The sequence below is a fragment of the Sycon ciliatum genome, chromosome 6 (assembly GCF_964019385.1).
Source record: "Sycon ciliatum chromosome 6, ocSycCili1.1, whole genome shotgun sequence".
Classification (NCBI taxonomy): domain Eukaryota; kingdom Metazoa; phylum Porifera; class Calcarea; order Leucosolenida; family Sycettidae; genus Sycon; species Sycon ciliatum.
In genome coordinates this window covers 20,468,168-20,495,420 of record NC_088648.1, presented here as the reverse complement: position 1 = coordinate 20,495,420, position 27,253 = coordinate 20,468,168, and the positions used below count along the sequence as shown (strand labels likewise).

Below are 27,253 nucleotides of genomic sequence, written 5' to 3'. Positions count from 1 at the left end.
TGTCACTAGGTGAACTTCCTGAGTGGTGATATACAGTATGTTCATTAGGACCACGAACAATCAGCAAAAAAAGTTGGCGGAACACTTCATATCGATCTTGAATTTATCGTGTTTAATTTCACACATGTGATCGCCAGGATGCGTCATGGTCACATGACATCCATGGTCATCTGATCAGCAGTTTATATTTTAAATGTGATCACATGATCGTTACAAGACTACATGATGTCATGACGTCAGGACGTGATCTTCAAGTACTGTCATCATCCAATCCCTGTGAAGGGTGGCTCTGCATGCAATGACACCCAAGTACTGGAGAAATGGCCCTCATGCTTCATTGATCAGTCACACCATCAACTGCACAATTTTATCATTTACTAGTACATGACATTGTGCATCCTACTCTTTATGCAACTCATGTGCATGTCTTTGCAACTCATGTGCATGTCCCAGAAATCTTCCTCCGTTCCAGCTACAGTGATCAATTTTTACCAGCTATAAAGCACATGCTCCATTTTTCAGAAAAAATTCTCAATCATGCAGCACCTGTGTTTGAACTCAGTTCTACAAATCCCAAATCTTACATTCATACATTCTCTCTAACTAACCTGGAGTTGTTTCTGAAGCAAGCAATTATGCCCTAATCCTGTGTACAATGTATGTCACGTGTCTCCCATGCCAAAGAGTTGGGAATATTGAATACTGAGACCGGTTTTCTCCTTAATCGTGTGTCACGTCACGTCGGCAGGAAAAGCGGGCTCCTACGTAGGGAGCAAAACAAAGCCAAAGCTCCTCAGCTCTGCACTCGTAGATCTACATCGAAACTGAGCAAAACAGTCAACGTATTATTATACCGTACTATCCAAATAGGATTCTCCCAACAGCCGGAGACAAGCATGACTATGGTAATCCATTATTAGACTATGGGATAAAAACTAGTGAGGATGTCTATTGGAAAAATTGTATTTCTTCCAAGTAGATCAACAAAGAAATACATATATTGTCTAATGCCGATAAATCACACAGGCCGCCATGAATACTAACAGTGCATGCATCAAATTGCGCCAAGAACACTGGAAGAACCCCAACACTCTCCAGGTCTAAGCACTCTTGATCTTGCCGTGATTTTCACCCCAATTGTTTACCACACCAGTAAAACTCCAGAAGACAACGAAGATGATGAGGAATTTCGTCACTCCAAGAACAGCGACGTGATGTTATGACACAGCCCGAGGCACTTGAAGGCAGAAAATGGATTGGACAACAGACAACACTAACATAATATCACAAGGACATCAGCGGCATCACACCACTGGAAAGCCGACAGTATATCGTGATAATATTGTACAGTGTACAATGGAAATGAGTTGTCTAACAATATAGCACACATGCACACGCACACAAATGATACGGTAAAGTCCAAAATGAAAACACGAACGGCAGAAATTGGAAAAATGGAAATGAGAGATGCACGCATAATCTGTTTCGTCCGGTTAATGTGTGCGTGAGGCTCTGTAAATGATATTTGCAAGATAATAGAAGAAAGCAGGTGCAAATTTCGCATGAACACGTGTCAGGCTCTAAGATACCGGGCTTGTAGCAGATAGATCCAAAGTGGAACTGGTGGCCGGGGAAAAAATAGATTTCAATGGGAATATACTAACAGAAGCCGTACGGAGGCGAACAGAAATTCGACAACTTGGAATAGGATTGCGGCACATCATGGAGTGCGTAGGTGTGGGACACAGGGCGCAGAGCCCAGGTCACGCACCGCACAACCAGCAGCCAACGACACATCCCAAGCAAAGAAGGCACCTTCGAGTGCATTGCCCGCCAAGGCGGGATCCAAAGTTACGCTGGGCGGCGGAATAGTCTGAACAGGGATGCTATCGTATTCATTGCATTGCCAACAGGCAGCATGCTTTACGGAGGCAGAAGTCAAGGTACGCAAACAATGAAACATTACTATGGGAGCCCATATGCAGCAGAATGAACTGTCCGGAGGAAATTTAGTCTTATCATATGGGAGCAACAGCAATCTTGCGAGTAAGAAATTGATCTTGGCAGCCGCAGCAGCAGCAGCGTATGAGACAATCAAATAAAATGGGAGCTAAATTTGATCAGTGCGCCAGGCGCACAGAACATCAAGTGGGAACCAAACGGGCGACCGCTCGAAAGAAAAAACAACGCTTTCGCCGTTCGACAGCCAGTTCAGCTAAAAGAATACCGTCCACGCTAACCGTGTGTCAAGCCTCACTTTCCGTAGAACTTCTTGTTGATGAGGAAGATGAGCAGGTTGACGTTGATCTTGGCGCGGCCAAACATCTTCATTACGGCAACGCCCTCGTACTGCAACTGTAGCAGATCCTGTCAATGAGGACACGCAGATGATAAAGGTACACAGAGTGAGGTTGGTGGTAACTGGTAAGAACGATCAGACCGATACTGGAATGCCGTTAGGCTACCAACGGGGATGGGGACAATGGAAAGATGATGTTCTTCACGGCCAGAAACGCTCTGTAAGTGCTATGCTGGGGATTGTTTGACCAAGAAAAGGACTGTCATGATATCTGGCGAGTAACACGGTTGCAAATGGGCCCAAGTGAAGCATGATATTTCCGCATTGAATGCCATGGTCGCCCGATTAGAAGCCTGGGGGCCTCTAACTTTCTCAATGCTACTACTCAACGGGTGCATTTATCATTTCTATCCAAAACGATATTCCAACAAATTCCCAGAAATATTCATATTGAAAGCATCCCGGCGGTCAGGGGTTATTTCACCCACCCACTGTGCCAACCTGGCATGTTCCAGTGTGTGTAGCATGCACATTGCTGGCCATGCAATGAAATCCAGTCGAGTTTCTCAAGGACACGCCGGGCGTTGAGAGCAGCCCTAGACCTGCGAACACTGGGCTGCGAAAAGGTGCACGGCGCCGACTTGACTTTCGCGACTGGATTTCATTGAGCAGTGCTGTACATGCACGCCGAGATGCTTTGCACGCATCTGACCTCACCACAGTACATGGCGCTGCACGGTCACTATAATAATTATGCCTTGCGAATAGTAGTCCGCAATTCTGCTCAAGTTAGTGCTTGCAATATTTCAAATGGTCGCTCCATGGGGCTATTATTCAAGGGGGGCTTTGTTCGAGAAGGGTTTCAAAGTGAGTGAGTGCGGTAACCCGCGTCCCCTGTATGAATGTTCATTGCGTCTCCGTCTCTTCTTTCAATCAAAGTGTTATAGAGCACAGTCAGCATGCCTACCTGGAAGACGAGTTCCACTTTCTCCATCGATACTCCCATGAACTTGGCAGAGACTTCAAAGCGACCAACCTCCGTACTGTGAATCTCAAAATTCACGTTACGGAATCTACAGGATATCAACACAAAAATACAATAAACAATTGTCACGTGCTTCCTATCACAGGAATGGGGAGGAGAAAGATAATAAGGGGATGAAGATAAGAAGGAGGTGGAGGAGCGGGGGGGGGGGGGGGGGGGGGGGGTGGTGGGAGGACCCCGGGCACGGTCCTTTCAAACGGACTACTGACAGAAGATATAATTATAGGTACATAATGCAGACCATGATACTCCATGTCCCTGTACTAGCCACATTCGGAGCATGTAGAGCAGGTACCTTGCCAAGTCTTGAGAATAGCAATTGAGAGTAAGCATTACCATTGTTCTCACTCGCACACACACACACACACACACACACACACACACACACACACGCGCGCGCGCGCGCGCGCATGCACACGCACTCACGCACACAGATACGCACACACACATGCACACACACATACTTTCACATGCACACACGCACACTTTCACATGCACACACGCGCACTTTCACATGCACACACGCGCACTTTCACATGCACACATTGTACACACTCACATAGTACATGCTTACAGAGAAAAATAACACTTACTGGGACACTGGAAGACCTTCAATCTCCAAGATCACTCCCTTCTGCTGTAACCTCTGTGCCGTGTAGCGTATTGTAGTGATCTTCTGCTTCGACTTTTCACTGCAAATTGAAAGACAGGAGAGTGACCATACATCAGAGGTAGCTAACAGTCACACTGATGAGATATGTCTTTGTGCTCCGCCCACACAATACAGCAACAACGACAGAGTTGCATAGCCAGTGGCAGTTGACAGTACAACAATGTCACGGCAAGGAATTCTTCACCATTGCTACCCTTCAATACACAATGTGGGTAGAAAGCAAAGGCAACAGATCCTAAAACACTGCTCTACTGCAGGGATCCATTCAACCCTTTCCAGGCAGAAATCCTTACTTGGATTTGCGTGCAAGATTCTCCAAGCAGGCCTTGACATATTCGTGATAGTACGTGCTCTGGTCCTCGAAGAACTTTGCCTTCTGCGCAAGACTCTCGAGCGTTGAGCGCAGCTTGGCCAGCTCGCGTTTGCGCTGCTGCCGATGTCTGTGCTGATTACGGATATCCTGAAACACATGACACGCATTGAACGGCAGAGCAGAGCACAGCAATGAGAACAGCAGCGATAGTTGTAAGAAATCAAACCAACAAAACATACCAAAGCTGATAATGACTCTCCATTACAGCCTCAGTGAGGATGGGCAAGCCTATGGAGGGAGTGTGCAGCTCGATACTGTTCCAAAAGTCTGCAATGTACATCTATTCCCATTCAGCATACACGACAGCATACACGACGTAAATCAATGTTCATTAGAGAACTGGCGGGAATTAGCCAATAGTGTCGTAAGGGACAGGCAAACAATAGCGCGCAATTACATCTACTGAGCATGTTCTCAGCACAATCATAGCCACCCAGCAGTCTCCCTATGAGGATGCAGAGTCTCCCTGTCAGGATGCAGAGTCTCTCTATCAGGATGCAGAGTCTCCCTATCAGGATGCAGAGTCAACTTACCCTTGCAATAGCATCTACGATTTCCTGGAACTTGTTCTCCGACCCTACCATTCCCTCGCTCTCAAGCAGCTGCAGGTTACGCATAACCTTTCTCTTGAGACCGTCGAGTGGCAGCGTCTGATCACGCACTGTCGCCTGCCGCATCAGCTTCTCCTTCTCCGGTTCTTTGGTGTCCAGCTCGGTTTCCCTTCTCTCTTCCCGGTCGTCGCGCTTCTTCACCAGCATCTGATATTCCAGTTCCTAAACGAGGAACAACACGGGAAGACATGGCTGGGATAGCTTGTTGAGAACATTCTATCACAAAAGCTGCCAGTTGGAATGCACTCCTACCAGACAGTAAGCCTTTCAATGACAGCAAAACGACTTGAATAGGCAGTCAGCATACGGATAGTGATGTATTCAACGCATGTTCAGTATATTTTGCCATGGGTAGTTATAATTTGTTCATACCTAATGCATTCTTCACTTGTGACAGCATGTAGGCAGTAGACAATGTATTGCTGGAAGCAACTAGCTGGCGCATTGGGGTATGTTTCTAGCTTGTGCATCAAAATGACTGGCGTACTGTGTCGTGTTGCACGTCACCAAAGTGTAGTCAGGAATAGCCAGTTGTGAGCCAGAGTGTGTGAGCTGTATTTTGTGCTTTGCTGCAGCTAATATAGTCCAACAACTGGAAAGTGCCGCTACAACTGACTGTTCCTTCACTCCACTGCAACTATTGTGCAGCATCCTTTCGGCCAGCACTCACACTTATGACTACGTAGTAGTGAAGGCACTCGCAGGACGGCTGTGTAGCCACATTCTGCATTGGCCATCGCCACTTCCAACGTATGGAATGCTCACCTGTTCTTCTGCGGCTGGTGTATCTAAGACTTCCTTGAGGTTTTCTCCTGGTTGTACGCTTAGCACATCCACTACCATTCGCTTCGTTCTGTACACACATCAAGTAGAATAGGACGCAAAATGTTAAACGATCCACCAAAAACACCTTTACACAACACACTCATCTTTGAAGTCAGCATTAGGTACTGAAACTCACGGAAAACCTTACTTTGAACTCAGACTCATGTAGATACGAAACAAAAGGAGGCAGCCATTGGTATTGTTGAACCCAAGCGTACAGGCTGCATGGAGGCCAGCAGGAAAAGGATACTGGAGAAGGCAGGCGCGTGCCCGTATGGGTTCCTTGGTGCCCGGACCCCCCCCCCCCCCCTTTCGCTCAAAATGCAGGATTTTGCATTTTTTGAAAATATTCCCGCGGAAGGCCCCCCGGAATACCCCCTTGAAGGGCACTGGCGCACGCGCTTGGGAGAAGGTACCCAACACTAAGTCTTGTAACAACTATATAAACCAAACCAAGTTAGAATTATTTTACACGAGGATCATACAGCAAGACATTTGAATTGCAAGAAAACTTTTGCTTTCTTTGTTACACCAATCAACCTGCCCACAGCGCCTGTTGGCAAGGCAGACCCAAATTGGTGAAACATTGATTTTGGCGATCACACAAAGATCGCAATTTTCAAATCAAAATCCTATCCCATTACCTGATCAAAATAGGGTAATGATATGGACTCTGTGAAACGGCGGTCAACACGCAAGCACACACACATAAATAATATTTGAAGGATGTTACCTGACAAATAGTGTCTTCATGTCAGTGTCATCATCCTCAGTCACATCGAAGCGACTGGTCAACATCAGTGAAACCTCCTGCTGTGACGCCTCGGTAAGTTTCTCCTGGTATTGCTCCTGTGCTTCGGATGTGTTGGTGGCTGGTGGCAGTACAGAGTCCCCTGAAAGTGCGATACACAAAACAGACAAGTACATAGAGTTATGAATGGACTATCGACTGTGTACATAAGGGAATGTCATGGAAAACATGCACAGAAGTGCCACAGAAGCTCTGTCCAAAAAATAGAGACGACCATACGTAGTGAAATCCAAATAGTTCAAAGGTTCAACGCGAACAAATCTTACCTAAGATATCCTTCAGCTCCGGTGCAGCTCCAATCTCCTTCAGAATGATATGAAGCTGATCATTCGGGTCTGGAGCAAGTTCATTCTCATGTTCGATAAGCAGCTACAGCATCACAAGAAATTTATGTAAAAAACTTAAGAAAAGGCGACGGCACATCGGGACAGAGATGAACATTTTACACCAAATTCAGGCTACAGTGTATCCAGATCATGCTTCAGATTGGCTTCGACTGCAGCATTATTCAGAACTGAAGAACAAGACTAGTGTTGATACACTTTAAGTCACATGCTATTATCCCATCGAACCTTCACACACTAGCACTGCTTACCTCATGCGTGGAGACGATTTCCTTGACAGAGATGTAGATGATGGGACGAGTGAGCGTGACGACTTCTGCGTACTGGTCTTGATTGTAATGAACATCGGCCTCATCTACTGTGGACGCTTTGTGGAAGAAATTCCTGATGACGCAACAAAAAAAAACAGAAGACAACAATTATCGGAGAAACATGATTACAGCTCAGGATACAAACGTCAGAACTGTATGCTACAATGGAGTGAATGGACACACACATACTGAACAGAAGACAACAATTGTCGGAGAAACATGATTACAGCTCAGTTTACAAACTTCAGAACTGTATGCTACAATGGAGTGAATGGACACACACATACTGAACAGAACACAACAATTATTGTCGGAGAAACATGATTACAGCTCAGGATACAAACTTCAGAACTGTATGCTACACACATACCGTAAGCCAAGAAATATTCTGCGCATATTTATTTTCGGCTATTTTCGTCCTGGTCATGTTTGGCTGAAAATTTGTTGCGGCCGAAATTTTGTTGTCCAATGTTAAGTGTGACAGTGTTTACAGGCACCAGCAACAGTACAGGCCGAAGATTTGATCAGGCCAAAATGGGTTTTAGCCCTGGGAGTCCGAAATTTGAACGGGCTGAAAATTCGTAGACATACAGTACCCCACTTTATGTGATTGGAAGGTACGGCAAGAGAATTTCAGACACAAGGCAGGAGTACTTACAGGAACTTTGGATGAGCCTCGGTGATATAGGAGTTGAGCGGTGCAAGAGCAGCATTCTCAGCTGTGAACTGCATGCACACACGAGAGCAGGCGCAAAAACAAAAAAAAACAAGGCATGATTATGCGGTCTATAGAGGACAAGGTGTGATACGCGAGGCTACTTAGCAATGCCAAGATTTGTCTCCCAAAAACAACTTGGCTTGGTACACTGGGCGCATCCTCCGAGAGGGTGGGGTGGGGGAGGGACAATTCAAGGGAAATTGAGGATGAAATTTCTTACTATACAGTCAAATCTGCCGTTAGCGACCTCTGCTGTAGGCGACCATCTACCGTTAGCGACCGATTTTCCGTGCACCGACGGTTTCACATACAAACTGATCTGTCCAGAGCGACCATCTGCTGTGCGCGACCAGCGACCGCGATTTCATGCACGGTGGCTGCATTCAAATCTGCTGTAAGCGACCGCGACCCAGGTTCAGTAAGGTGCGAAACTGTACTTGCCAGTGCGTTGTCAACTGCAAAGTGTGAAAATGCGCTGTCTTGCAAGTGCGATCGGCTGGCGCCTGGCCTGTACTGAGGCTGTGATGTAGCTCTCAAGTCCATGGCAGTGTCGATCTACTGCCGTGTCGCATACGCGTACTATACGGGTATGGTCGTCGTTGAATATCCAATATTAAAAATGATATTAAAAATCACATTATTCTCGTCAATTTGAGTACATGGAAGCATATATGTACCTGGTATGCCGGATTTACCATACATCTGCCATAAGAGACCATCTGCCGTAAGCGACCGCTTTTTCTTGCACCAAGGGGCGGTCGCTTACAACAGATTTGACTGTACTTTGATCTGGGGTCAATACGCCAACAAGAATCAACAAAATGGGCAATGTGGCACATACCACGACTCGTTTTCTTCACCAACAGCTCAGTAGCAACTACTCGTCAGGCGAAATTACTGGTCAGTCGGCGACACGCATTTTTCACAAAAATTTGCGTTTCACCTGCTGGGAGAGTATGCGTGTACTCGAGTCTCATCCTGAGCACGTATTTTTCTTCATTTTTTCAGCTCCAGTATCGCTGTATTTTTCATTGCAAAGCCGTCCTCGATTGTTGTGTTCGTTGTTCAAACGAAGTGGACATTCAATCATGAAGGCAGAGGACATAGGAGCCTGATTGGAGTTTCTCGTGGCATAGGACGGCCACACAGAGCCACTTTGGGATTTTCTGGATATAAAATACCGTACGCACGATGCTGAGATCAATTTGTGCGATATCAAATTGTTTGTGATCTACCACATCGAGCAGAACGGGATCCAAACACAAGCTTACCGACGGTTAGGCTGCCGACCTGACTGGACAAATGATCCCTGGCTTCACCAGACGCCAGAAGTCGGACACCATGTCCTTTGCCGCGACGTCCATCTCCAAAAAGAACTCCATCTTCGTCGTGAAAAGGCTTGAAATACTCAATATTCAACCGAGATTCGCGGTCTCACCCTTTCTCAGATCGAATCATTTTTTGTTGTAGCAGTTGCAGGGCATATCCCCGCCACTACTTCAACAGAAGATGGCTCCAACGCATGCCTGGAACAAGCCATATCGAGGTTGCAAGCCACCCCTCTCAGCAAAAATTCGAAGAAATTCGAAATTTCAATGGTGGAAGATATACTATGAAGAGAATTTCAAAAAGTATGTTTCGCGGAGCGATCGCTCAACCTACGTCATTCAAACTTTGCAGGATGGTTCAGACGTACATGCTAGGCATGGAACCACAGAAGATGATATCATAGCTGACACACAGAGTCACACACACAGCAGATTCGTGTGCACAGATACTAAATTAGTGGACGTCGTCATCTTCTTCCCACTGATCTCAAATGTACTATGACGTGCTATTTCGCCTGACGATAAATAGTGGCATCACGTATAGCCTCATAATAAATAAATAAACAAAATTTCAAGATGGGCTTGACACCAGGCCTGACTGATTTCCGTGTCCATATGAACACCACCACGCTGAAGGATTGTAGTGCAGATGCAGTCCCTTAAGTGCAAATAGGATAGTAAATCAGACCCACCACAAAGACATCAACTACAGGAAGTCCAATTCACTCCATCCATGTTTCATGGCCTTAGACCATTGCACTCAGCAGGCCGCCGGCCTGCTGTGATAGTACTTACAGCTTTGTTGGCTGCAGCATGCTGAAGAACCTTGGCGATGGATCCCAAGTTTCTTCTCTGCTCAGGCGTCAGGCCCTTGTCCACTGACAGCTCCACAATATCAAATGCATCCGGAGCGACCAATGCAGGGTTCATGAAACGATAGTAGATCAAGTTACCAACCGCCTGAGAGAGAGGAATGAAAGAGAGCAGAGAGAGAATGAGAAAGATTGAGAACGAAAGAGCAAAAAGAGTGAAAGATCATCAGAAATACAAAGGAAATAAGCAAGCGAGTGACTAAAAATATTAAAAGGGGGGAAAAAGCATACAATATTCCCTCCAAAATCATTCCAATTTCGAGAGGAAGAGGGGATTGCTCGACAATGGGCAAGAAACACACGATAGTTTTTCACTAGGGTTCGAAACCTTCACCAAGCAACTGCTGTCTCGCTACCACGTTAGCTGATGATTGGATTATCATGAATCTTGGAGCAACCACAGTACAAAGTGTATCAGCATTGTGAAATGGGGCGGTTTGGTGGGTATTCTCTGTATGTCTTCCACCTAGCGAGCAGAGGTGCTTGTGCAAAATCTCCGGTGGCTGCCAATCCGTTGACCTACCTTCAAAACCTCCTCCCGTGATGCATCTGGGAACTTCTGCTGCAATGATTGGCGAAGCTTCATTGCCACAAAGCGCATGCCATACCTGTGTCCGCCAACCACAACATGCAAACGATAAATTCATGTAAAGCACAGTAACAGTCAGTAGGAGCTCTATATCAAAAAAAGGAATCAAGAAACCAGCTCGTGATGTGTCATGAATGATAGCGATAGTGAGCAAAACAGAGCTTGGTGTTCAATGCCTGTATACAGCTGAGCTTTCCGCACAGACAGTAGAGGCAAGGGACTGCATGCAGCAACTCTACAAGGAAAATTCTCAAAATTGTCAATAATGAAAGTGCAGAGACTTGTAATGGCGTCGGCACACTCACGGGATCTTGTTGACGCTCTCGGTGATAGACTTGACAAAGTTCTCCAGGATGCTCTTGAGAACTTTGACGGACATTGCAATGGCATCACGCACCTCCTTGTGATCCAGAGCTTGGTCATTGGACACCTCATACGGCAGGTTACTGTGCAGCAAAACACAAAACAACAAAACGGGTCAGAATAAGCAGTAAGCCAAAAGGCACTTACATGTATAGATCGCCTAGCCCACTACTTGTTCGCACAAGATAGCAAACGAAAACAAGATGCCAGGATACTCTAAAAGCCAACAGCAAGCCATTATGTGAACATGTACGTAGACCAACTGGATCTTAGCAAATCCGGGAATAAAGTAAATTAGCCAATTTTTGAAGCCAAACAATGCGAAACCGCTGTGGACGGCTGCCAAGCATCCAGAGTCCAGGTAGTCAGTAATCCCTTCGATTTCAACCCGGGAGTGGATATCTTCATGACTGTCAAAGGCAGAATTGTTCAAAACCCCTCTTCCATCACTTAGTCAGCTTGCATGGGTCATTTCCATCCAAGCACTCTGCAAACTGGTCAAAACAGGGCGAGCTACACGATACGCTGCCTGTGAAGGTTCAAATCCTACCATGACTCTCCGGTCTCTCCTTCTCTCTTATTGATCCACATCTTGTAGACGTCTACAGGATTAGTGTTGATGTTCAGATCCCTGTCATCAATCACACGGCGCACGAGCGGCAGGAGGAGTTCCTTCAGCGAGCTCTGTCCCTGCGCACCTCGATTGAAGTGGACAGCCATCTTCACCACAGTTGGATTGCCAGTGATGACGTCGACGAGACGGTCCACTTTCATCCTGTGTCACAGACAAAGCCACAAACAAAGTCAAAAAGAGTACAAGGAATGAAGGATTGAATTATTTATATTTTTTCATAACTGAATTGGACTTGAGAGAGAATTCAACAGCATGCAGTTGTCGTGCAGAAACAATTTCGTACAATGTCGCCATTAATCATTCATAAACTCTTTAAAAAGACACTCGTGTTCTCTGCCTTGTTGAAGGCCATGGTGTACTCGCGTAAGCAAAACCAAAGGAATAGATACAGGCACCATAAGACTTACATCATTTCAAACTTCATGGCGGCCTCAAAGAGTTTCATGAGCAGAAATTCTTCTCTCTGGTTGCTGGCGTAGTTGAAAATGGTCAGGATAACGCTCTCCATGAACTTGGTCGTCCTTGTCTGCGGCATCTCAAAGATCAATCGTGCCAGATAGTCTGGGTTGGTTTGCAATAAGTAGAACAGGTGTTGGTAGCCCTGTGTGTAGAGATAGAAAATAGGCACAGAACACGCTGATCAAGCATACTCTATGCACGACTAAAGAGCGAGCAAAGCACAGGATACTTAAAACGATGTACAGCGGCGCATACAGTAACCCCTGGGCTTCGAATGGAGCCCGAGACAACAGAACGCCATTCACGTAGGCTTTGACATGCAGACACATTGTACAGATTGGCCGAAAATACCATCCGGAGCTTATGACGATGCTGCTCTATGAAGTCCCATCCAGCGAGTTAATACAACACCAGGAGCTTGCGCAGCCCTAGACCTTTGAATACTGGGATGCGAACTGGTGAAAGGCACAAACTTGACTTGCGAGATTGCATTTCAATGAGCAGCACTGTCTACTGCAAGTATACAAATTTTCGGCCCATTCAAATCTCGGTCTCCAACGGGCTAAACCCCATTTCGGCCGCATCAAATTTTCAGGCTGCACTGCTGCTGCCCGTATACACTGTCACACTGAACATTACAAAACTAAATTTTGGTCTCAACAAATTTTCGGCCGAACATGACCAGGCCAAAATAGCCGAAAATATATATGCGCCGAATATTTGTTGACTTACAGCATCTGGGCATCACATGATTACTTCACCCTACGTACGACTATCTCACCTCAAGACGAGCGCGGTTTTCTTTACTCAGTGACTTCAGGCCGCGACTCTGCGATGCCAGTGGATCTTGGCCTCCCTTCTTCTTCAGCTTCTTGGACTGGGATACTACGTCCTGAGCAAAGGCAACGGAGAACGCACAGCATAGTGGTATACTGGATGTTGGTACACGCACGAAGCAATGCTACAGCTTCAAGAGAACATAATTCCAACAACTACTCAAGACAATTTCAGACCTCCATTCACTATCCCTCTCTCTCACCTACTCCCGCACACAACCATGGACTTCTCTGTGCTCATACAACAGTCCTGCAGACATTATTGGCAAGCCTTCTGTACACCCAACATTAGTCAGCTATGATAGCTGGAGATCTTACATCAAGCGTTAGCCTGTTCTTGACGAGAAGACCAATCTTGATATCCATGATGTTCAGATTCTCCTCTAGCTCCTTGTTGCCTCGGATCTCTGTAACGACCTTGGCCTTCAGTCTCTGAACCTCTGTACAACAGACACAGGATAAGAATGAATAGCAAGACACTCAGTTATGTCTTTTGGGACTTCCTTTAACTCTTACTACATGAGCCCGAGCGCGCTAAAACATGACCACAGCTTTTTTTGAAAAAGTCGAGATAATCGCGATTTGAATTCCGCGGCAAAAAATACGAAGTGCAGTGCAACGCGAGTTGCTGTTGTTGTTCTCCTCGGTCGACTGGACTGTTCCGGATGCAATTTTCTGTTGCAAGTAAGTTTATTTGTTAGAGTTTGTATTCCACGTTGCGCTGAGTCGCCTAAAACTGATCGTCCTCAATGTATCGACAGAAGAGCGTAGTAGTAGTAATGTACTGCGGAGCGGAAGAAGACGACATCATCGCACTCCATGCGCAGGATAAAATATTTTGGGGATTCGAGTCGGAAACAGAAGGAAGACGATGATGGATACAGCGACGAGTCTTTTGAGGGCGACACTTTCATCGAGCGTAAAAAGAATTGATGCTGGTAGTCCCACGATCTGCTGTGACGAGGAATTCTACTCTGATGACAACCTGGCAAGCGATTGGCATCGACACTGACTTGGGAGGTGAGTCGGCCGATGATTTGGCCAGAATGGACATCGCTGCACATATCCGGGACAATGCCAGTATTGGTTGCAAGTGCAAAAACAATCACTGGACTCTGCTGCTCCCTCAACTTGCTCAAGTCGATAATTTAAGTACCCTTATGCGGAACATCGCTAGCATGAGCAGTATGCAGAGAAAGCAGTACTCTCTGGCGAGCGGAGAAAACCGTGTGCAGATGGGCTTTAGTGTGGGGAATATGAGTGCGACGTCTAGTATGTTGACGAACAATGTGTGCAGCAGTGTATACTGTATATCTGAAAGTACAGGTGGAGTGTGATGGAGAGGACATGGAGTGCCAACTTCTTCGGCCATCTCACAGATGTTGACCGTGTTTTCGCTGGCGGTTCTCCAGTGGTGCTCCGAACAGGAGGTATTTCGGACACCCAGCTCAGCTGCCTATAGACAATTTGGATGTGGCTGAGTACCTGTCAGCTCATGCTATAAGACCCTGGACAGAGGAACTGACCCGGAAAGGATGAACCAAGGGGCATATCAATTGTGTGCAAAAATGACAATCCCATTGCTGTACATAGAATTTCACCATTTCAACAGTGCTGCATATAATACCATTGTAGCAACACTTAGACATTTCGGATCAATCCAAAATTTTCAGACAGTGAACATTAGGTGTGTTGGATCATTTTTTAACAAAAAACTGAAAATCGAATTTCTGGTCTGTGGTCATATTTTGGCGTGCTCTGGCTCACATGATGCTGGAATCCGGAATGAAAGGTTCTTCCATATAGCTACGGTCACACTAATTCATATTTACAGTTATTCTCCGTGTGGAAAAAGGAAGCTCTTTTCCAGTTCTAGCGGATCCGTATTTGCCAATCTGTATGCATACAACCAGCACTGAAAACAAGCTGAACGGAGGAATGAAGCTATTCATGCCAGGGTGTACAATAACTTTAGATTTATTTCGCGAGCGTATTGAACGAGGTCGGTCATGCGGTGGGGAGTTCGAACTAAATCAGTGATGAACCGGACGAAAGCTGCCGCTAATCCTCATGAATATAGAGGTCAATGCATACTGCCTCTCTGTTGAGTTTAGGGGCACGTTTGGCTGGTACAGCTTAGAGCAGGATTCACCAGAACAGCGCGTGTTGGTTGAGACTGCACCTGTTCGGGATCAGGCAGAACATGTTCTTCTTGCTCCAGCCTCAAGGCTGGGGCAGTCTGAGCAGTTTCACTTTTTCACAGTGAAACCTGGCGGGAACGTCAATTTCGGTCCAAAATTTTTATCTAATTCATGCGCTTTTGGGTTACACTTGTTATGGATTCTTTATACCATACAAAGTTACCATGGTGACCCATACACATCTTGTCGAATGCAACCACGTTTGGCACAATTTTCACATAAATGTACGCCCGGCCCGGGCTCTGTTTCTGGAGTACCCTTTGGTTGGCTTGAGGCTGCTCCATGTGCACCAGCTGCTGCAACCAAACACGCCCTACGGCAACAGAACAATAGATTATAATGCAGGGCATCTCGTAGACTTACCCATTTCTTCCTGGAAGTCCTGGTCGCTGTGCTCCAATAGATGTAAGAACTTGCGTAGTGTGTTCACCGGTGGCTTCTTAGCTTGAACTGGAAACAGAAAGAGTGGTCAGAGGAAACACGTCCAGTCATCACCAAACTGATACACAGAGCGTGATTGATTATCACCAAACTGATACACAGAGCGTGCATTATCACCAAACTGATACACAGAGCGTGCATTACCAAATGAAACGTTCTACAGTATGTCTACGATATAGCACCTGAGATGTTTACCATTGCTAGTACTACCCTGACAGCACAATGCCTGACCTATGTAGATCCTTTGCTAGCAGCTGTGAGAACAAAATGCTGCATCACGTCTAACCTCTATCGATATCAAACAACTGGCTCAAGGGGTAACTGAAGGATACATTCTCATTTTCTATTCTGATATGTATGCTCCTGTGACAAAGGATCTACTGATTGCAGCGCATGAAACAAGCCAAAGGGGGATTAGAACTGTTTGCCCTCATGAGATGATGTAGATGTACTCACTTAGTTTTCTATAGTCACGCATTGCCAGCCAGCGACGCACATGTGACTGCAGCTTGACCACCGCAGCTACCTGCACCGGTAAGCAGCACATAGCACGGAATACCAGAACGTCATCAGCATACAGTGGAACACAGTCAGTATGTACTATGAAACGATATACACTTTCTTAGTGTACGGACATTGTCTGGGGATATGCGTGTAAAGTTCGCACGTCCGCGTTACCACCGGCTATACAATTGTATTGAGGAACACAACCAGTTTAGGAAGTTTCGCATGTGTCAGGCCACCACCATGCCTGTGATACCAGGGTGACAGAGGCAGCGCCTGGCGGCGAGCGTGAGGTGGTAAGTCTCACAACCAATGCTCGACAAGGTGGCGAACCTCGTTAGCTGCATCCATGTTACCCTCACGCCGAGTAGTGAGTACTTAGTTGACCCTGAGACTTATCCACTCACCCCCACCGTTAGGCGCTGCATCTGCCGCTAGGGTTTACCGGGTGTTAGCGGCCGTCGTGAGTTCCCTTCGGGAACGGACACGATAATTTACTTTTTTTTACTTTACTCAATAATAAAGTATGCTTCGGTAAGAAATACATCAGATAGTACAGAGGATTAGCAAGACGAAGTTCGCAAACATTTTTCAGTTCGCGAACTGGATTGCGAACTTTCGCATTTTTCGTTCGGAAAAGTAGTCGGAACACGAATCGCGGATTCGTGTCAGGGCAGTCATAAATTTACCACACTGTACTGTCTGTACACAATGTACGTCGTGTCAACGTCATGCATGTGCGAATTCTGTTTGCTAATCCTTATAACGCGAATTCCGTCACTGAGTTCAACTTTCCTTGGAGAGCGAACGCGAACGCGAATTTCGTCTTGCTAATCCTCCGTACTATCTACATTCTTCTCCCCATGGGGTACACCTCATCAAAAAAATGGACTACATCCAGTGGTGTGCAGTATCAAAGACACTGTGGTCCAATGAAAGGAACACTGTACATTGTACACTTTACGCAGCGTTACGCAGCTCTATAATTAGATAGTCGTTGTCACCTGGCCTTGGATTTCAGCTTTACACAGCTCACACAACGCCGTTAATAGACCGGCACCAACATAGCACGTGCACTTACATGGTCGTTGAAAAATTGCTTCCTTATTCTCATGAGCTTCCTTGCTTGTGCGCCTCTCATGTATGCTTGCATCTGTGCGTGGGGCAGAGCAAAAACCGAATACATGGGTAAATTGATAGTGACAACAAGTTACAATCATTTACTTGGAATACCGCAAGCCACCCACCTGCCAGAAAACACATTGCAATCAGGTCACTTGAAAAGATCTTCCACGGAGGTGGGATCAGTTTCGCTAGGTGGATTGCATAACGAGAGGAAATTGTTGCAAAATGTATGACACATCGAAAAAGATTGCCACATGTAAGTACTGAAAGCAGAGCTAATAGGATAAAAACATTCCTAAATCAACAATCAACGAAGGCCAGAAACAGTGTCCCCAACTGCCACTTATCCAACACTTGCGAATTCGACAAAATATCACATTACAGAGCGCTAGGGCAGTGAAGCCCATCTACATTTCAAGGAGCACAGAAACTCAATAGTGTGCAGGTCACGCTTTGAAAATGGCTAAATTTGATCGCGTAAAACTGTCTCGGTGCAGGCTGGGCTAGCAAACCAGCAGTTCGTGTAGAACCCAAGCCTGCAAGTGTGCTTATCCTCTGGCCGAGCAGCATGCATGGCGGATGTTTGAGTCTGCATAATCCTGACTATAACTTTGCTATCCTCGGACAAGGTACTGTAAACGGTGAAATTATTGCAATGGTCTAATTTCTGCGAAATTCGCGACAGCGTGGAAATCGCGAAATTTAGACAGCGCGAAAAGGAGATCCATGAACGGTTTAGCAAGAATGCCACAGGTTGAGCAAGAATGCCATTCTGCAATCGCATAATTAAAACCTCGCAAACCTGTCCGGATTCTGAAAAGGCGAACTAAAAACGCCGCGAAAATTTCACGCTTTACAGTACAACTATTCTAAGGTTGCTTGGTTTTTGGTCAAACATACCGTGATAACTGCTGGCTCGTTTGCTTTCAAGTATGCAAGCCGCTCTGCATACTTCTTATGCTGCTGGCGACCCTTGAAGTTTGACTGCACAAAGACATAGAAGAGAACAAAATGCAGCATGAAATTACGTTTGACCGTGGCACCTATTTTCGGAAAAAGAAAAGAAAAAATCAATCAGAGTGTTCTCAGAGCGGGGAAAAATTAGGGATGAAGGTTTCAACACATCACCAGGGTATAGACATGTTTTAGCAATGGGGTTCAGGACCAAAGTGACATTTATGCCCCAAGATGAAATGGCTCAGGACCAACACACTACACAGCTGTTCTCACCTGGATCTTGACGACATGTGGCACTTGCTCTTCCAGGTAGTTCATGCGTTTGTTGAACCCTCTCCGGAAGAGAATGCCTCTCCACAGAGCTTGCAGCTGAACGATCAAGTGCTCGTTGGCTTCGAGCAACTTCTGGCGATTGTAGTCTCCAGTTACGCGAGTTAGAATGTGCTACGTTGAAGAGAAAATAATTATTGAACAAAACACCACATTGATCCCAAGTTCCAGTCTACAACGCTTTTTATGACCAAATCAATCAAAGGAGTAAAAATAGACCACAAATTTTCAGGAACACTAAGTTTCTACAGTCGAGCAATAGCACACAACTGGTACTAGTAATGTGAAAGAACTAAGAGTAAGTCTACGGTGAGGCCAATAGTGAGGTACAAAACAGAGAGAACACTCACTTGTATTTCCTGCCGTGTCAGATCAGCAGACTTCCCACTGAACTCCTCCGGACGAGTCCACTGCCGCTGTCCGGTTTGGCGATTATGATAGTAGCTGTGGCCCTGCAGCGTGGTCTCTTCCGTCCAGCCAGCCTGGTCGCCTGCCTCCGCTTTCGCAGCCAGTGCCTCGCGCAGGCGTTCCTGGTACGTTTCTTGGCACTCGGGCACGACGGATCGGAACGAAACGGCCTCGGCCTGCAGTGCTTCGAGCACAGCCTGCGGGTCATCCTCACCCAGTGAGGTGTGTACGCTGTCCAAGCCACCGATCACTGTGCAAAAAGATTACACACAACATACATTGTGTAAACAACTCGTAAACCTACCAGAAATCGCGGCAATGCACGAGTACAAATCGCGGCAATGCACGAGTACAAATCGCGGCAATGCATGAGTACAAATCGCGGCAATGCATGAGTACAAACCATCTACTCAGGGCATAGAGTGTGTGCTAACACATGCAAGAACAAACAATACTACAATCTGGGAGACAGGCTAGCTGGGCATACTCACATGTTGCTGTCTGGTCTGCATACTCATTGGCGTTGTCGATGACAGACTGAATCTCCTCTCTCGCCAAGTCCTATACACACGCACACACACACGCGCACACACACACACGCACACACACACACACACAGGCCATAGTGGCAAATGTAACCCAGTGAATGCTCTGCTACTAGAATGAAACCTACAGAGAGGCATCTACGAGTACACATCTCCAGAGAAATAGCAATTAGCATGTACAAAATAAAAACTTCATCCTGGTCGGCCAACAGTTACCAGGATATGTTAGCCACTCTGTGTTGACTCTCTGTTGCACCAAGTACAGAAGAATACATGAAGGACATATCCATGGCATGGAAGAAATTGGGTACCCTTTGATTCCAAAAACCATCATGGAATACAACTGAAGACAGCCGAGCCACGCAGCAAGGGCACAGCAGTCATCACCAGTTTGGCAACAGCAACAGCACAAGCACGCACCTACATACACAAGTAGACTGTCTTGGACATGGACATCCGGTCGAGTGATGCGGGGACGGGGCCCTCAGTGCGTACAGAACGTTGCATGCACAGTGCACGTGTTGATCGTATGCGTACTCACGGCTGCATGGCCGGCGCACTGGGGCCACTTGACCGCCGACTGGATGTCCATGTCCACAACAGTAGATACAAACGCACGCACTCACACACATACACACACACACACACACACACACACACACACACACACACACAGATACAAACACACAGATACAAAAACATACACACACCCTACCTCTCCTTTGGCTTCTTGAACTTGTTTCAGCAAGACTTGATAGATATGCGCATTCTCAGGTCGTACATTCTTCAGTTCGAGAAGAGACGACTGCAAAGACTCCAGGAATGAATCAGAATCTCCGGCAGAGATCATTCGATTCAACTTATCCATAGCGCCGCCAACTGAACACAAGCAAACATGTACACCGCACGCAGCAAAAATGTCAATAAACATCATGCAAGACCACCAATTCAGAGAAGGTGCAGAAAATAGCTTCAACAATGTTTCGTCAGCATGAGAATCTGAAGTGAAAGAATGATGAAGAACTTTTTCCTGGGTTCAAAAATCCTACTCAGGAAATCCTGGTTAGATCGTCACGCATCTCGGGGACTCATGGCCATCATAAGACACAGTCCTCAAAGCCAGAATAATTGAGAAAGTGCCTCAAGGCAACAGCCATCTCACCTGATCTGTCGTAAGCAGCTTGTGCATTAGCATCTCGGATAGCCTGCTGAATCTCGTCGAATGTGAGCGGCTGCAAAACGAAGAAATGAAAATGAAGAAAGGCAGTGTGTGCAATACACCACGTGTAAGTATTTCCAATGCTAGTGCTCTGGAAAATGCACATAAACAATACCCCAGAGTTAGTCTAACTGCAGTGCGCTACAAATGCTAAAACCCAAGTCGTTTCCGTTCGAAGTAGCTGCGAACACACACACACACACACACACACACACACACACACACACACACACAGACACACACACACCATGGACACACACAAACGAGCTCCCTCGCCCCTGTAACATCCACATAATGTGTTATGATGATCTTGAGTTTCTCTCCTATTTACTTGTCGATTGCTATCCATGTAAACCACTCACCTCGTCGCCCTTTTCCGCTCTCAGCTTGTCCAGGAATGCCTTGTAGTAACTCATGTTCTCAGGCAACACGTCCTGCAAGTGGCATTCCGGGTGCGTTAGAATGGCAGCCAGTTCCTCCTCGCTGCAGTCTGCTCGTATTGCCGTATTTACTTGATCACTAGTTGCAGCCACTGTGCAGGACACACACAGATAGTTCACAGAAAGAAATGAACCTGGGCTGGAACGGGCACAGATTTCGTGAAGGTGGGAAATTGAGTTTTATTCTCGTCAAGGTAACAATGAACCGTTGAACATGGCAGAGGCTTGAAACTTCACCTTCAAGGAATGACAAACCCATTCTTCACCACCACCGTCAACCAATCCATGCAGAAGGAAAAACAGACCCTGGCATGAGCATACGAACGACTGGAAGAAACCTACTCGTACTGAATTCACACGCAGCTCAATATGGACGTAAAAAAATATAATATAATATATGCTGCGCTGATGAGTTCAAAAAGAACGAAACAGCATGCTGTCCGCAGATTGAGTATTTCGCTCCTGCTCTTGTAGCAGTTGAGCACTCTTGCGTGGGGTAGTGCCTTTGCTGTTTGCATTATGCAGAGCTCACTGACTTGTCAGTTTGAGCACTCTGGCAAGGTACGTTCGGGCCTGATTGGAAATTTTTATTTCCATTGCTATCAGGTTCGGCCTCATTTTCTCTGTGCTGCGCTGATGAGTTCAAAAAGAACGAAACAGCATGCTGTCCGCAGATTGAGTATTTCGCTCCTGCTCTTGTAGCAGTTGAGCACTCTTGCGTGGGGTAGTGCCTTTGCTGTTTGCGTTATGCAGAGCTCACTGACTTGTCAGTTTGAGCACTCTGGCAAGGTACGTTCGGGCCTGATTGGAAATTTTTATTTCCATTGCTATCAGGTTCGGCCTCATTTTCTCTGTGCTGCGCTGATGAGTTCAAAAAGAACGAAACAGCATGCTGTCCGCAGATTGAGTATTTCGCTCCTGCTCTTGTAGCAGTTGAGCACTCTTGCGTGGGGTAGTGCCTTTGCTGTTTGCGTTATGCAGAGCTCACTGACTTGTCAGTTTGAGCACTCTGGCAAGGTACGTTCGGGCCTGATTGGAAATTTTTATTTCCATTGCTATCAGGTTCGGCCTCATTTTCTCTGTGCTGCGCTGATGAGTTCAAAAAGAACGAAACAGCATGCTGTCCGCAGATTGAGTAATATAATATAAATATATATTTCCCTTTTTCTCCTTCTCTCCGTTTCCATCTACCCCAATGTAAAGCCAAGTCGACAATGGATATCTCAGACAGGAACTTACTCTGCTGGCTTCGAATCCGCTCCACGACCACTTGGTTAGCATCGCTCACGCCGGTCTGAAGCTCACCTTGGGAAAGCAGCTTTTCATAAGCATCCAGGTCCTCCTGCAGTCAACCAGGGCAGACGCACAGAGTGTGAACCAGTGATGGACAGGAATATGAACCAGTGATGAACAGGAATACGAACCAGTGGTGGACAGGAATACGAACCAGTGGTGGACAGTAGTATGAACCAGTGATGGATAGAAATATGAACCAGCCATGGATAACAGCAAATGGACGAGCCAACAAAGGGCTTTTCAGTGACAAAGGGCGTGATTCAAAAGTGTGAAACATCAAAACATTCATCAGCAGACTTCACCAAACTAGGATTCACTGAGATGGTCATAGATCGAGCATGCTTGCACTTTCTCACCGGAATCTCATCAGTTCCGCTTTAGAAGACATTATCTTTTTTATATTTCTAGGGACTAAGCAGCAGGTATGTAGCGCACACAGTGCTGAAGCATGTTAAGATGTGCGCACCAGGCAGGGACAGTCAAGCCTCTCACCTCACTCTTGCCTTCCGACTTGGCAATCTTGGCGTCCTTGCGCTCCTTGAGCAGAGCCAGGTAGTCCGCTGCGTTGCCTGCGTCCACCTTGAACAGGCCCGCGGCCGGCAAGTTCAGCTTCTTGGACAGCTCCTCCGCATCTTCCTGGTCGATGGCTGCGTTGATGGCAAGCACGGCTGCATGCACCGCGGCCTCGTCAACGGATAGCTCATTCGCGAGAATGCCACCGATCTTGCCGAAGGCCGGCATCTGAATGCCATACTTCTCAAGCTCCAGTTGCATATTCGTGATCTCTTCCTCTGCAACCAGAGTCAACAAGTACAAATTCATGAACAAAACATAAGGCTTTGGCAGCAGTTCAACACTTCGTCTTTCCCATGATACGAGGAAATCCAAGATCAAGATAACAGAGTCGCTGCTTGGATCACGACTACACAATCTCTTAGTGATAGAGCATCGCTGGGTCCCTTGTCTGAGTCCTAGCGGTAACAGTCAGTGTTTTCTTTAGACTTTCCTCGTTTACAGATTGCCTCAAATACAAATGGATGAAATTTGCGGCAACAACGTACCCATGAACGTGCAACATCAATGGAAAGCTGCAATACACTCCAGTCGATGAATATGTAGACAAACACACACGTGCACACACACACACACGTGCACGCACACACACGTGCACACATCCACACACACACACACACACATCCACACACACACGCACAGTACATACCCGTAAACTCGGCCTCGCCGACGAGGTTCTGCATCGGAGGCGCCTTGCCAAGCCGGTGCAGGTACATGCTGAGCGCATGCAAGCAGTACACCGCCCTGGGCATGTTCTTGCGATTGTAGATATCTGTCGTGGTCGGGTAGAAGATCTTGGGAAGGCCAGCACGAGACATGGCATTCGTCCAGAAGTTGATGTTGTCCGTGTGGCGGAACTTCAGGCCTTGAGACTGTACGAAAAGGATATGCAGTAAAAACAATATGTGTGTTAGATGAGTTCACCACAGGCAGCCAACAAATCAATGAATTCAACAAGAAAAACGTTAAAGTTTTTATCCGTTGATCCACATACAACAAAATGCCGCTGTCTGATGTCTGATTATCGCTGAAATGCGTGAAACTCGAAATTGCAGCTACACAGCCCTTCGCCTCCGTTGTATGTTTATACTGTTCTGTACTTTTGTGTATTGAGGACTCTACTTCGGGCTGCCTCGACCCGCCTTGTTGGTATCCTTTTTGATACGTAGAATGTCATCTTGATACACTTACACTGAAGACAGATAAATCAATGTCGTAGATCTTCTTCAAACTGACGCTGTCCGGATCGAAGAAATGTGCTAGCTTTGCCAGGGTGACTCCATTCATCAATGCGGCCTCCATCTCGGATGCGGGTGGCTGCTCTTCGCCTAGACATGCCTCAAACCATCTGAGCAGTTCAATTATAACACAGTACAACAAGAAAAAAAGTTATGTCTTGTTATCCATAAAAGGAAACAATTGCAGACGCGTACAATGGCCCTGCGGTCCACATTCACAACGGACCACATTCACAACGGTCCGTATCCACAACCGTCCACAAGTACAACGGTCTACACAAACAGATGTTCAAATCCTGGCGACTATCTCTCTTCTCGATTGGCGAGCCACTATGCTCACAAGCAGAGACTTTGGTGTATGGTACGGTCACTAGGTCCTGCGTGGATGGATATTGTACAGATGTTTCTTTTTTCTTATAATTATTTTATATGCTACAATCATGTTGCATACTGAAATACATTATGTCTAGCTAGGCTGCTGTTGTCCATTGGAATCACTTTGCATGTCATTAGATTTGTGAAGCATCATGGCCTGTTTTGAATAGCAACTCCTCCCGACACGGATATTAGGTTAACGGATATGTTTACATTTTTACACTACAGATGTGAAGAATAAATTATTATTTATGCTACCCTTGCACAACACGAATGATTTTATTCCATCACATGGAGGCGTCGTCAGGAAACGATGTTCCTATGGTGTGGTGCAATGCAATCGTCACGTGTCATCTACATCCACACAGACATACGAGTCGTACATAACAACATAGAAAAACTGCCAGCGAACACAAACTGGAAACAAATGAGCAGCACGAATTCTCCGTATTGCTTGGATCACAAATCGACGTCAGACGATAATCATGGGAGTGACCGTGCGGCGCAGCACGAGGCAATCTGACTGACACTGCGGAAAACAGCTGTTGTATCCCACCTCCCCATGCAGCGTGACCAGGTAAGCCTGATCGAAAATAATGATTCCCAACAGGAGCCCTCGCATTATTCTATTTTCGACGAAGAAAACTCAAGGGTTTCCAGAGCAAGCGCCAGCGAGCGATCTACAGAATGATAACCGCATGGTGTGAGCCGGGACATAGTCATCGGTGTACAAACCAGGGTATTACTAGTAACTAGTACAGTAGTAATAGGATGGAAATACCCTGTCCGAATTAGTTTCTGAGCATCGTCAAGAGTACTTGACAAGCCTGCAATACTAGAATGTGCTGCCCCAAGTGCTCCATTCGTAACATTCCCGCGCCCAGTAACACTCGGTTTCCCTGGTTCTGGTCTTGAACATTTAACAGGGAGTCCAAAGACTAGCGTATGGACATGCCAGCACCAGGTTGTGCAAGGTAGGCACACGCGCTGCGTTCACATTCACACATGAACTGTCACAAACTTCGCGTAAAGCAATCTCCAGCGAGAACATTCAAAAAGTCAAAATCGAAAACAGCCCTCTTCCAACCCAACGGAAGCTACCAGGTACAGAAGACAGGGCGAGGTGGTTACAAAGCGCAGACACAGATTCACGAGCAGGACTGCAGGGCGAAAAGTACAGGACAACGGGCGAAGCCAAAGCCCAATGTTCACTATCGACTGTCTCTCGAAGTAAAAGAAACTCGCCATAGTCGTTTTGGAGACGACTCTTTTTTCCAGCAAGATGCTGACATGACAGAAAAAAGCTGAACAGCACAAGTGCCGACTTTCTGTCTCTGATCCGTCCAACAGTCAACACTCTACAGACACAACTACGGCACGCAACGCGACAGGCCGGCCGATTCAAGTGCAGTATCCGCTGAGGGAATGTGAATCGCTTCATTGCATCCGCTACAAGAACGAGCAACCATCGATCCCCAGCACTTGGCGTACACGCTGTGTTTACGAGTTTTGGCCATATCAGCACTACGAGTTATGCAAGACAAGTACTCAACACACTTTACTTCATAAATTACACATTTACAGCCAAACTGAAGTCGTAACGAGGCACTTTCAAGACATATTATGCCAATATGCTCGTCCCCAACTGCATGCACGGAGAGCCATCATAGTTGCAGAATCGAAAACTCACTTTCGCGCTTCTTCTAAATGGCATAAGTATTCGTAGGCAACGTGCTCCTTTCGTTTGGCATCCATCTCCGAGCCCGACATTCGTACCTTGTGGGCATCTGTGTTCAGAATCACAACAAATACAGAAACCATGAGCAAGTGTGTTCCCACTCGAGTCGAACAAGAAAGGCGCACAGGACACCAACAAAATTAATTCCTTCGCTTGTGGCTCACGTCAACTATTTTGTGTGTGTGTGTGCGTGGCTCTCATACACAGTACTCACCGTGGACTTTGCCGATGGTCGGCGGAGCACGGTCTGTGACGTCCATAGCTGAGCCTGGCTAGCGCACTGCTACACGCTGCCCTCAACACAACTGCAGAGCTGAACTGGCGCAAAGAAGCCTTCCTCGCTTCGCCAACAAAACTACAGGAACAGTGCTCCAGTGCAAAAACCAAACCCAGCACGCTCCCCCCAGATCAAAACTGCAAAATCCCTGCATGCCGTGCTTTCTATGCTCTAAGAGTGTGAGTATGGCAGTATGGGTGCCCGAGGCAGATACTCGAATCTGGCACTCTCAGTCCTGGCAACGGTTGCGAACCTGCTGAGCATGCGCGACAGCCTCATGAATGGCACTGTGTTAGCGTGCACGTCCGCGGCATGACGTCGTGCGTGAGCATGCATACCCACAATGGGCCACATGCATAGACACTACACGTCAACGGACAACACAACGGTCAACGATTCGATGATCAACATTACATAGACAACAATACAACAGATGGCAACAGAACAGTAGATGATACGAACAGAGATGAAGTCCGGGCCACACCATACATCTGT

The 27,253-nt window shown here is 46.5% G+C and overlaps 1 protein-coding gene across 1 annotated transcript; it reads right to left on the bottom strand.

Annotated features, from left to right (window-relative positions):
- Positions 1–1,177: 1,177 nt before the first annotated feature.
- LOC135819609 (ras GTPase-activating-like protein IQGAP2) lies at positions 1,178–26,909 on the bottom strand. The gene is made up of 33 exons (XM_065332844.1): positions 26,696–26,909; positions 26,434–26,530; positions 24,322–24,478; positions 23,780–24,002; positions 23,050–23,348; positions 22,501–22,603; positions 21,184–21,353; positions 20,765–20,834; positions 20,318–20,481; positions 19,549–19,618; positions 19,000–19,307; positions 18,593–18,763; positions 18,263–18,346; positions 17,319–17,390; positions 16,190–16,259; positions 15,656–15,742; positions 13,410–13,531; positions 13,037–13,147; positions 12,204–12,397; positions 11,713–11,937; positions 11,105–11,245; positions 10,734–10,818; positions 10,134–10,298; positions 7,951–8,018; positions 7,233–7,365; positions 6,904–7,006; positions 6,560–6,719; positions 5,767–5,854; positions 4,924–5,163; positions 4,311–4,477; positions 3,938–4,036; positions 3,267–3,372; positions 1,178–2,367 (listed from the first exon to the last, which is right to left on the bottom strand). The coding sequence occupies exons 1-33, from the start codon at positions 26,739–26,741 to the stop codon at positions 2,254–2,256; spliced, it is 4,512 nt and encodes a 1,503-aa protein (XP_065188916.1). The 5' UTR covers positions 26,742–26,909; the 3' UTR covers positions 1,178–2,253.
- Positions 26,910–27,253: the final 344 nt, after the last annotated feature.